General features: G+C 32.0%; 1 protein-coding gene across 1 annotated transcript; it reads right to left on the bottom strand.

Moving 5' to 3' along the window:
• Nucleotides 1–1,597: 1,597 nt before the first annotated feature.
• LOC143059207 (uncharacterized) lies at nt 1,598–9,141 on the bottom strand. The gene is made up of 4 exons (XM_076232692.1): nt 8,948–9,141; nt 8,470–8,505; nt 6,165–6,201; nt 1,598–2,681 (listed from the first exon to the last, which is right to left on the bottom strand). Exons 2-4 carry the CDS (start codon nt 8,500–8,502, stop codon nt 1,942–1,944), a joined length of 810 nt encoding a protein of 269 aa, XP_076088807.1. The 5' UTR covers nt 8,503–8,505; nt 8,948–9,141; the 3' UTR covers nt 1,598–1,941.
• Nucleotides 9,142–13,361: the final 4,220 nt, after the last annotated feature.

Genomic DNA, 13,361 nt, shown 5'->3' with positions numbered 1-13,361 from the left:
ATAATGAGATTGAGCTCTTGAGGTTCAAGAATTTGCCTTGAAAGCATGTGTTTCCTTGATTTAAAACTTCCGATATCAATTCCAATTTCATATAAGTTAACCCAATATTTTTACGTAACTACATTGAAATTCAAATGCAGAAAAAGATTTAGTTCCAATTCGACTTTGAACAAACTATATGAGCCCACTTAATTCAAAATGGAGGCTAAAACAAGATTTCATTAATTGACAAATTGAATAAATTTCGATTATCATAAATTCGAATATAGTATGTGCTTTCTATTTTTTATTCTTTATTAACTTTGAGCCTTACGGCTCATCAGCATAAACTAGTACATGTACAGTGTATATGTATGGCATAGTATTACAAACAATATGCAAAGTACACAATAGGTGACATCAGAAGTTTCATGAATACCAAATATCTTTTATTACAATAAACTGTTTCTTAATTTGAACAAAAATGTATATACTTTCCTACGTTACAAAGCTGTTTTGTGTTTTCACCTGACAATAATTCTAAAAATTATTAATTAGATTTAGTATTAAAAAATTTCAAACAAATAATGACAATTAACCACTGTTTAACTTCATTGATATTGTTATTAAGACAACAACATTTTAATACCAAAGCCTACCTATTGTTTGTTAAGAAAAACTCAAGTAGTGATTAACACCTGTAAAACATTAATGGATGTGTCAATTATATTCCAACAGACAATAAAACTATACTTAATTAATTTGTCCTTTTTTGTTCAGGTTTTTTGTTAATAAGGCAGTTGGTTAAAAATGAGAGGAAAAAGATAAAGTTAACTTTTTTACTTAGAGAAAGGACACTTGTCCATAGCTATTTTATCAAGTTACACATGTTACACTGTACTTATCGATAAATTCTTTCAAATAAGAGGAATAAATGAATGCTTTCAAAAAAATCCCTAAAGTTAGTTTTTTTTAGGATAAAAATTTATAAAAACACCTTTGATATTGCAATATACAATGTAATCATAAGTAATCTAAAGTAATCATCATTACTTTAAAGAAAAGTAATCAAAGGTAATCGATTACATATGAAATAAGGTGTTATTGTAATGTAATCGATTACATTTTATAAGCAAACTAATTGTAATTGAATCGATTACATTTTAAAGTAATCGACCCCATCCCTGCTGTACATTAACGATATTTCAAAAATGAAAATAAACTCGAAAGTAAGGCAAAACAATACAAATATAACAATTCACTTTAAGAAATAGTATGCAGTTTCAACAATATTTAAGTTATTTTTTATATATTAAGTAAATGGAGATATACATTTGGGACAATATTTTTGGCATAATAAAATATAAGATTGCTGAAGTTCATCACGACTTTCAAACAAACAACAATATGGAAAAAATTGACTCATGCACATTTCAAAATGAATAATGTCTTATTGTTTTCTACTGATTAACAGTTTGGTTGTTGATTAAACAACATTAAAACACAGAAACAGTTAGAATTCCTTAATATTTAATCATGACTTTTGAAAAGTCACCACTATCTAACTGCACAATAATTTTTTTTTCAAAATTGACAATAAATTCGTAAGCCAGGCAGAACAATACAAATATAACGTCGTTGATATCAATCAAATAATAAAAGAAAGGAATTTATAAGTGGACGATCTGTAATTAACTCTAAGAAATAGTATGCAGCGCTGAAACACTCTTTCAGTTAGTTTTGATATAACATTAATGGTAAAATACATTTTGGACAGTTTTGTAAGCATATCAAAATGTTAGATTTCTGGAAAAAACACAATGTTCTATTAAACAAAAATAATTTAAAAAATCGAATTATGCACACTTTGAAATGATTATATACGTACTCCCAGTACTTTTACTTTATGACCTTTAAATCAAATAAAAGTTAAATAAATGTATGTCGAATGATTCACATTACTTATTTCTTTAGCTTGTGCAGATTGTCAATTTTTTGGCACACTCTCATGAAAATATTGTTTGCCTCAAGCCATAGGCCCCTCTTAATTCCCTCCTTATAAACATTCATTTTGAAATCTTGGGCCCTCGAAAAATCAGGCACATCGGCTCTGCTTTCAAGGAACTCCAGTCCCGCTGGATTGCTCTTCTTCCATGAATATCTTAATAATATTTTTTTATTGTTTTTTTTCCCTCCATCCTCAACTGTTCTCTTTCTTGTACATTCAGGTTTTTTTTGTAGTAGGATTGTTGAAACAGGGGTTGACGTGGCATTCATTGGTTCATCCACTGACTCATCAATCTCGAATGTGTTGGGGGATATAAACGCTAATGTCCCGCTGGATATGATTTCTTCAATGATTTTTGGTATCCCAGCAGTGATCTCGTTCAACTTACGATCTACATCTGTCACTTTGTTTTCTAATTCTTTTATTTTTCTTTGGCTGTCATTGGTTTCAGTTTCGATCTTTGAAATGGTGGTTTCCATGGAGTTAACAGTGGCTGTTAAATCTTTAAATCCCGTGTCACTTTCCTCTGCGTTCCTGTTAACTTCTTTTTTTACTTCATCTAGATGGGCTCTTAATTCCCCAATAGCATTATTACTGTACTGTTTTCTAAATTCAGTTAACTCCTTGTGTATGTTGTTTTCTGATTTTTGTATTTCATACTTAACTACGCATTCGATAGCATCAAGGGTTAAATCTAGAAATAAATAGAAGCAAAGTGTGTTACAATTGGCTAGAAGAGATACATTGATCTTACATGATTACAAAAATAGTTAGCAAAAAAAATGCAAGATATGACCCCGCTGTTTCTACAAGTTCCTACTTACCAAGTAGTTGTTCTCAATGGACGATGACATTATATTATGCTAAATGGCCAAATCTCAACGGACTGAAATACCATTGTTCATGATTATCTAAATCTGATGATATAATATTATATATCAACTTCCACATGTATATAAAAAATAAAAACTAGGAAGTTACAATGATAAAGTAAATACTCGATAGGGTAAACAAAATAAGTACAAAGGTCCATAACCCATGGAAAACTCAATTGACCAGAACGTCCGACCTTCGTGCACACCTGTATATGTGAATCTAGCAATATAAATACTTTCATGTATGTTTGACCAACCATGCCAGAGAAGTTGCTATGACAAGAATAGGGTCAACATTTCGATATCCGAAGGGCTATAACTGATACTAGATCATCATATAGAGAGCGATTTTAACACATAGCGGTTAGTGGGGCATGTGACAGACAGACGGACTTACAATATAAAACATATAGAACTACATGTACATAAGCATGTGCGAATATATCAATGTACAAACTTCTATGTGTATCAAATAAGACTGGTCAGAGGAGTTGCGATGAATAGGGTCAAAATAGCAATGTTTAAAAAGGCTATAACTCATGGAAACAAGATGAACCGGACCATTTCATCAACATGTACATATGAATACATGTATCTAACAATGTACCCACATGCATGTGTATCCAACAAACCATGTAAGATGAATTCCGATGACAAGCTGTCTACTTCAAAAGGGTCCACATTTCTTAGTCCGAAGGGTCATAACTGCAAAAGAACTCAATATACCGGAACATCCTTCTTATAGTGATTTCAACACATCATGGTCAGTTATGAATATTTTCAAAGGTTGGACAAAAGTTATTGGAATAGGTCCGGATAATGTGACAGACAGGCGGACAGACAATGTAAAACCTATACAACCCTGTAACCTTGTTAGAATGTTGGAATAACTGAAGATCATGTGAGTTTGTATTACTTACTTGAAATAATCTATTCTTTTGGATAATGTGATGATGCTCATTATTTTTTCTTTTGATGCGAAGACAGGTTGGAACTATTTTGATTTAAAATAAGCGGTTCTGCTAGGTTTTTTTTTTTTTTTTTTTTAAGTAACAGCACCCACCATCGAACAAGGAGAATCTTGCAAGACATCCATTTGAAAGGGGTCATATGTAAACCATTCAGGAGGAAATTTCTATAGGATAATGTTTGAATGTTTTTTTTAATAGTCATCGTTTTTGGTGGATCCAGGAGGGGATTTCTATATGCTAATGTTTGAATGTTTTTTTTTATAGTCATCTTTTTTTTTTGGTGGGGTCAGGAGGGGATTTCTGTAGGCTAATGTTTAAATGTTTTTTTCTAGTCATCGTTTTTTGGGGCAGTCAGAAGGGGATTTCTATATGCTATTGTTTGAATGGTTTTAAACTAGTCATCGTTGTTTGGTGGGATTAGAAAGGGATTTCTAGGAGGGTGTTTCTACCTGTTCATGTTTGATTGGTCTTACACTACTCATCTTTTTTAGGGGGTCAGGAGGTTTTTTTTACATGCTAATGTTTGATTGGTTTACACTAGTTATCTTTTTAGGGGGTTTCTACATGTTAATGTTTGATTGGTTTAACATAGTCATCTTTTTTTAGGGGGTCAGGAGGGAGTTTCTACATGCTAATGTTCGAATGGTTTTACACTACTCGTCTTTTTTAGGGGGTCAGGAGGGGATTTCTACATGCTAATGTTCGAAGAGTTTTACACTAGTCATCGTTTTTTGCTGGGGTCAGGAGGGGATTTCTATAGGCTAATGTTTGAATGTTTTTTTCCTAGTCATCGTTTTTTGGTTGGTTCAGGAGGGGGTTTCTATATGCTAATGTTTGATTGGTTTACACTAGTCATTTTTTAGGGGGTCAGGAGGGGGTTTCTACATGCTAATGTTTGATTGGTTTTGCACTAGTCGTCTTTTTTTAGGGGGTCAGGAGGGGGGTTTTACATGCTATTGTTTAATTGGTTTTACACTAGTCATCTTTTTCAGGGGGTCAGGATGGGGTATCTACATGCTAATGTTCGAATGGTTTCACACTTGTCATCTTTTTTTAGTGGGTCAGGAGGGGGTTTTTACATGCTAATGTTTGATTGGTTTTACACAAGTTATCTTTTTTATGGGGTTAGGAGGGGGTTTCTACATGTTAATGTTTGATTGGTTTTAACATAGTCATCTTTTTTAGGGGGTCAGGAGGGGGTTTCTACATGGTAATGTTCGAATGGTTTTACACTAGTCGTCTTTTTTTGGGGGGTCAGGAGGGGATTTCTACATGCTAATGTTCGAATGGTTTTACACTAGTCATCTTTTTTGGTGGGGTCAGGAGGGGATTTCTATATGCTTATGTTTGTATAGTTTTACACTAGTATTTTTTTTTTGTTGGGTCAGGAGAAGGATTTCTATATGATAATGTTCAATGGATTTACACTAGTTATCTTTTTCGGTAGTGTCAGCTTACTGTACGGTGTGAGTCAAGGCTCCATGTCGAAGACCGTGAGCTAAAGTATTATGGTTTACTTTTACAAATTGTGACTTGAATAGAACTTTGTGTCATTGGCACTCGTACCATATCTGCTTACATCAATGATATTCTATTTTTGCCTAACAGCATTAACAACCAAAAAAAAATATCAAAGTTGCCAATCAATCCAGTTACATGTGTTGAAGAGTTGTTAAACCTAAAACGGAGGTTTTTAGATTTTTTTTATGGTTGGGGACTTGTTTTGCAATTCGGATTTGTAGGATTTATTTTCTTGTATTTCGACCAAGGCATTGCTACGTTTAAAATATCTTCAACATAACAGTTGTTCTCATCAAATTAGAAAATCGCCAAAATTTTAGCGACATTTTTTAGCTTGTAACGTCACACTAATCATTGTCGTACCCCGTTCGTGTAAATGCACTCGACTCATATCTTAAATAACAACGATTGCTAGTTTACCTAACGAAGTTAGATTGTTTTCCCCGAGCACTTCGGCTTTCTCCGCTAATAAAACAAAATGTGGCCAGGAAACAGCCAAAATGCGATGCTTAAAAGTGGCGTTAAAACACCACAAAACAAATCAAAACATTATAATCAGCTGTAATGCACCTTGTAACAAACTTTAATGTGTGCTAATTACTTCCGTTATTTGAAACAATTTCGAGAATGCAAGTGTTCTTTTTTATGTAGGACATACACTCTATTACAAAATATATGTACTCCTTCTTTTTAAGACAACTGCACACGATAAAGTCATATCAAAGGTCAAGGAAAGGGACATCATTTAATGACCAAGGTCAAGTCATAAAGTTGTAATGAGAGAAATTGAACAAATGGTTTAAGACTTACCTTCCTCTAGATCTTCAGGGTCACTCTCTGCTTCGTTCTAAAATATAAATTTCAACTATATAGTTTGAATATAAAATAATTCTAACTAATTCCATATCAATAAACCTAATTGTAGAAGGGTCTAAATACAGCACAAACAACATTTTCTAAAAGACTAAAAAGTGAAAAAGTATATTCAAACAAAAAGCATATGACTAACAGGTCGAACAACTGATGTTCTTAAACCCTGCTTACTGCCATTGGCGATTGCCAAATAAAATTGATCACAAGATGTAACAAAAAGGATCTTAATTTAAATTTAATACTAAACAGAAAAAATTAAACTTGTGGATAAGATGTTATGCCACAAACATAAGGTGTCAATATCTTTTTTGTACACCAGATCCAGATTTCGACAATAAACGCCTCTTCAGTGATGTTGGGGATCGATACGGTATTTGGAAGGCCATATAATTTACCCTCAATTTTAGATAGACTCTTGAATTGTGATAGTCAATTTAGGATGAACGATTAATATAAACCGGAGGGAACATATGATACAGGCCCAAACTTAAAAAAAATAAACAAGTCTAAATTGAAAACTTCGTTCAAACCTATGATTGCGTTGGATAAAAACCGCATTTTTTATGCGTGTGCATTTAAACAAGTTTCGTTGTAGAAGGGTCTAAATACAGCACAAAAAACATTTTCAAAAAGACCAAAAAGTGAAAAAGTATATTTAAACAAAACACATTTGACTAACAGGTCGAAAAACAGATGTTCTTAAACCCTGCTGACTGTCATTGGCGATTGCCAAATAAAATTGATCACAAGATGTAACAAAATGGATCTTAATTTAAATTTAATACTAAACAGAAAATTATAAACTTGTGACAAAGATGCTATGCAACAAACATAAGGTGTCAATATTTTTTTTGTATACCAGATCCGAATTTCGACAATAAACGCCTTTTCAGTGATGTTAGGATTAACGGTATTTGAGAGGCCATATAATTTACCCTGAATTTTAGATAGACTCTTTATGTATATATATATATATATATTGGTGATTTGGTGTCACAATATCTCAGTACCATGGGTTGGAATCTCGGCGAGGGAAGAACAAAAAATTTGCGAAAGCAAATTTACAGATCTAACATGGTTGGGTTGATGTATAGACGAGTTGTATATACATAATGTACACAGCCGTGTATCACCATCACTGCTGGTGATCCGATGAATAAATCTGTTGTAGAGTTGTCACTGGTTCAGACGTACTTATAAATATAATAATTTTCTGTGACTGTATCTTACATTGATTTGTAGGATTCTTTACTATAGATAATTTAACTGATCTGTAAAAATAACATCTCCATGCTTTATATATCATGTACTATAGTACGACGCTAGATTCAAAACTGATATGGAAAGGTTACAACCGGCCACCGAAGCTTCATTTTTATGAAGCCCAGGTGGTCGTGTGGACTAGCGAGACGGCTACAGTGCAGGCGATTTGGTGTCACGATATCTCAGTAGCATGTGTTCGATTCCCGGCGAGGGAAGAACAAAACATTTTAGAAATTAGATTTTCAGATCTAAGATTGTTGGATTGATTTTTTTAGACGAATTGTATATACAACACTAAATTAAAAATTACGTTCAAACCTATGAACAACCGCCACTTTTATACGTGAGCATATAAAACAAAGTTCGTTGTAGGAGGGTCTAAATACAGCACCAAATACCTAAAATTTACATTAACGAAACTTTCAGTGGCCGGGTGTTACCTTTCCTCGTATTTTTTTTTTTTTTTATCTAGTTTCGGAAATAGTCAATCAAGGGTACCAGTATTATAATTTAATACTCCAGACGCGCGTATCGTCTACATAAAACTGATCAGCGACGCTTATATCAAAATATGTATAAAGCCAAACAAGTACAAAGTTGAAGAGCATTGAGGATCCAAAATTCCAAAACGTTTGACCAAATACGGCTAATGTAATCTATGCATGTAACACAGTACACGATATATAAGGCATAATGATGCATTTTTTACAGATAAGCTTAATCATCTGTCTTACAGGAATTTACTAACTAATGTTTGATGCAGTCCTAAAAATAGTTCTATTATAAGATTGTTTGACCCATAGACAACTTGGGCAAACATATTACATATATAATGGTGGAGTTTTAGCCAAACTCTCACGGTTATATGTATTTACTTTTAGTGCGTTTGAAGAAGTGGTACCATTAATGCATTCCGTATTTGTTATATTTTTTATCAGTTTTGTAAAAGTAAAAAGGCAGTGTAGTATTACTGACATACCTCACTTTCTCTGCTTCTATTTGTGATATCCATATTCTGGGGAAAAAAATATAATTCATATCATCGATTATAAGCTACTGTTCTTTTCAAAGTAGATATCAAATTAAAATCTTCGAACTATATAGCAATAATTTACAACAAATTAAGTAAGGAACAACAGTGGCTTATTTTATTTCCACATTTAATTCCAAATTATCAAGTTTTCACAGTTTGACCCTTTCTCTTTTCAGAAGTATATAGCTTTTTTGTGCAAATTAGCAACAACACAAACACTTGGGAAATAAAAGTTAAATTATCGTCTTTAAAATTGGTTAATTTTATTCTTCACTTTTAACAATCATTTTTGCAATGAAAAAAAATTAAAGCACAATTTACAATTTTGTTAGTACATTTACACAAATGAGAATGAAAAAATCTTGTTTAACTGTTATATAAAGTTTTTTACATATTTTTTTTCTAATAATCTAATGTGACTTACCCCTGGTCTCTCTTCTTCTATGTTTCCTTCCTGTATAAATCGAAAAGAACGAGTAAATTAAAAGACGAATGACAATTGTCACTTAATGTCACAAGCATTTATTTAGTTAATGATGTAATAAAGATCATCAATACGTTTTGAAAAAAGGTAAATAGATCTATTACCAACAAGTGTCATCAGTTTGATACCTTTTAATTTAAGACTCTAAGTATACATGTGCATGTTATATTAGGCTGGATGTTTTACTTGTAACGTGAACAACGTTAGATAGACACATGTACAAATACATCTGTGGAACAGTTCCGATCTAATACGCTTTAATTTTTTTAGGATTTGTTCATATATCCATATAGAATAAAACATCTTGTCTCCATGCTGTCGTTGACACTTGAATCGAAGTGTGGTTACACCGTGATGTTGCCCCATGAACCAAGGCAGACCGACGACCAAAAGGTTCCCGTCTGCGACCCGAAGTTTGATGCTACATGATATTCTGTTTTCATTTTATATTCATATAATAGTAGTAGTTGATATATTGATAAAGTGACATGAGGTAATAAGCAAAGAGACAACCACAAACACCTCTTAAAATTACTTGATAGGTGAGCACCAACACAGAAACTGGAGATATAGGCTAAATTATTGCTCGTCATACATGTATGGGACCTAATTTTTTTTTATCATTATACTAGTTTTTTGCACGAAAACGTCACAAAAAAAACCTGTCTTACATCTTTCAATAAAGTTATGAAAATGAATAGTTCTTATTAACCATGGTATTCAAATAGCAAAAACGTTACCTACCAATAAATTTCACAAGTTATTGTTAGGTCAACTTAGTAAATCAAACTAGTGATCGTCATAATGATATTAGAAACCTTGCGAAAAGGAATTTGGAAAATACTTCTTAACCCTATAAATTCTTAAACTAGAATGAAATGTAAATTTTTCAGCAAATGGGAGGTGCTAATCTATTTCAGTCGTTGATATGCATGTTTTGCAATTTTTTTTCACAGTTTGACCCTTTCTCTTTTCAGAAGTATATAGCTTTTTTTTTAAATTTATCAACGACACAAACACTGGGGAAATACAAGTTAAATTATCGTCTTTAAAATTGGTTAATTTTATTCTTCATTTCAAACAATCACTTTTGCAATGAACGTAAATAAAAACAAACTTTACAATTTTGGTAGTACATTTACTCAAATGAGAAAGAACAAATCTTGTTTAACTGTTGTATATAGTCTTTTACATATTTTTTTTCTTCTAATCATTAAATGTGACTTACCACTGGTTTCTCTTCTTCTGTGTTTTCCTCCTGTAAAAATCGAAGTGACACGAATAAAGGTATTTTTTAGTCAATGTTGTAATAAATATCACCAATACCTTTCGAAAAAGAGGTAAACAGGAACTACGTCCAAACACTTTGAATTTCTACGCTGGAATGACAATTTAAGCATTGAGCCTATTGGGAGCTACTACTATATTATCGTCGTTGCTATGCTTTTTTGCATTTTTCTATCGGCTGACCCTTTATCTTTTGAGAAGTATATAACTTCTTTCTTTGCAAATAAGCAGCAACACAGACAATTTGAAAATATAAGTTCAATAATTGCTCTTCATAATTAGCTAAATTTATTCTTTTCTTTTATCAAACATATTTTGCAGAAAACGTGAATACAAATATGCTTTATTTTTTTTAGTAAATTGACTGAAATGAGAATGACTTTGTTTTTTAACTGACATATAATGATTTTAACACATTTGTTTCCTATAAGTAAATGTGACTTACCACTGGTCTGTCTTCTTCTACGTTTCCTTCCTGTTTAAATCCAAGAAAACGAGTAAATTAAGAGACGAATGAAAATTGTCACTTTATGTCACAAGTATTTTAATGATGTAATAACGATTATCAATACCTTTTGAAAAAAAAGGATCTGACCTATTACCAAATAGTATCATCAGTTTGAAACCTACAAATTTAAAACTCTAAGTATACATGTGCATTTTATATTAGGCTAGATGTTTTAATTGTAACTTGAACAACGTTAAGTAGACACTTGGACAAAGACGTCCATAAAATATTCCGATCTAATACGCTTTAAAGGTTTTTGATTTGTTTATGTATGCATATAGAATAAAACATCAGGTCTCCATGCTGTCGTTGACACTTGAATCGAAGTGTGGTTACACCGTGAGGTTGCCACATGAACCAAGGCAGACCGACGACCAAAAGGTCCCCGTCTGCGACCCGAAGTTTGATGCTACATGATATTCTATTTTCATTTTATATTCATATAATAATAGGAATCTGATTTCTATGTAGTAGTTGATATATTGATAAAGTGACATGTGGTAATAAGCAAAGAGACAACCACAAACACCTCTTAAAATTACTTGATAGGTGAGCACCAACACAGAAACTGGAGATATAGGCTAAATGATTGCTCGTCATACATGTATGGGACTTAATTCTTTTTTTATCATTATACTAGTTTTTGCACGAAAACGTCACCAAAAAAAAACTGTCTTACATCTTTCAATAAAGTTATGAAAATGAAAATGAATAGTTCTTATTAGCCATGGTATTCAAATAGCAAAAACGTTACTTACCAATAAATGTCACAAGTTATTGTTAGGTCAACTTAGTAAATCAAACTAGTGATCTTCATAATGACATTTGAAACCTTGCGAAAAGGAATTTGGAAAATACTTCTTAACCCTATAAATTCTTAAACTAGAATGAAATGTATATTATTCAGCAAATTGGGGGTACTAATCTATTTCAATCGTTGATATGCATTCTTTGCAATTTTTTTTTCACAGTTTGACCCTTCTTTTTTCAGAAGTATATAACCTTTTTTAGGCAATTTAGCAACGACACAAACACTGGGGAAATACAAGTTAAATTATCGTCTTTAAAATTGGTTAATTTTATTCTTCATTTCTAACAATCACTTTTGCAATGAACGTAAATAAAAACAAGCTTTACAATTTTGGTAGTACATTTACTCAAATGAGAAAGAACAAATATTGTTTAACTGTTGTATATAGTCTTTTATATAAATTTTTTCTAATAATTAAATGTGACTTACCACTGGTCTCTCTTCTTCTGTGTTTCCCTCCTGTAAAAATCGAAGTGACACGAATAAAGGTATTTTTTAGTCAATGTTGTAATAAATATCACCAATACCTTTCGAAAAAAAGGTAAACAGGAACTACGTCCAAATAGTTTGAATTTCTACGCTGGAATAACAATTTAAGCATTGAGCCTATGGGATGTACTACTATATTATCGTCGTTGCTATGCTTGTTTTGCATTTTTCTATCGGCTGACCCTTTATCTTTTGAGAAGTATATAACTTCTTTCTTTGCAAATAAGCAGCAACACAGATAATTTGAAAATATAAGTTCAATAATTGCTCTTCATAATTAGCTAAATTTATTCTTTTCTTTTATCAAACATATTTTGCAGAAAACGTGAATACAAATATGCTTTATTTTTTTTAGTAAATTGACTGAAATGAGAATGACATTGTTTTTTAACTGACATATAATGATTTCAACACATTTGTTTCCAATAAGTAAATGTGACTTACCACTGGTTTGTCTTCTTTTAAGTTTCCTTCCTGTTTAAATCCAAGAGAACGAGTAAATTAAAAGACGAATGAAAATTGTCACTTTATGTCACAAGTATTTTAATGATGTAATAAAGATTATCAATACCTTTTGAAAAAAAAAAGGATCTGACCTATTACCAAATAGTATCATCAGTTTGAAACCTACAAATTTAAAACTCTAAGTATACATGTGCATTTTATATTAGGCTAGATGTTTTAATTGTAACGTGAACAACGTTAGATAGACACGTGGACAAAGGCATCCATAAAATATTCCGATCTAATACGCTTTAAAGGTTTTTGATTTGTTTATGTATGCATATAGAATAAAACATCAGGTCTCCATGCTGTCGTTGACACTTGAATCGAAGTGTGGTTACACCGTGAGGTTGCCACATAAACCAAGGCAGACCGACGACCAAAAGGTCCCCGTCTGCGACCCGAAGTTTGATGCTACATGATATTCTATTTTCATTTTATATTCATATAATAATAGGAATCTGATTTCTATGTAGTAGTTGATATATTGATAAAGTGACATGTGGTAATAAGCAAAGAGACAACCACAAACACCTCTTAAAATTACTTGATAGGTGAGCACCAACACAGAAACTGGAGATATAGGCTAAATGATTGCTCGTCATACATGTATGGGACTTAATTCTTTTTTTATCATTATACTAGTTTTTGCACGAAAACGTCACCAAAAAAAAACTGTCTTACATCTTTCAATAAAGTTATGAAAATGAAAATGAATAGTTCTTATTAGCCATGGTATTCAAATAGTAAAAACG

The sequence above is a fragment of the Mytilus galloprovincialis genome, chromosome 14 (genome assembly GCF_965363235.1).
Source record: "Mytilus galloprovincialis chromosome 14, xbMytGall1.hap1.1, whole genome shotgun sequence".
Lineage (NCBI taxonomy): Eukaryota > Metazoa > Mollusca > Bivalvia > Mytilida > Mytilidae > Mytilus > Mytilus galloprovincialis.
The sequence above is the reverse complement of the archived record's forward strand: the minus strand, read 5'-3'. Positions and strand labels throughout refer to the sequence as shown.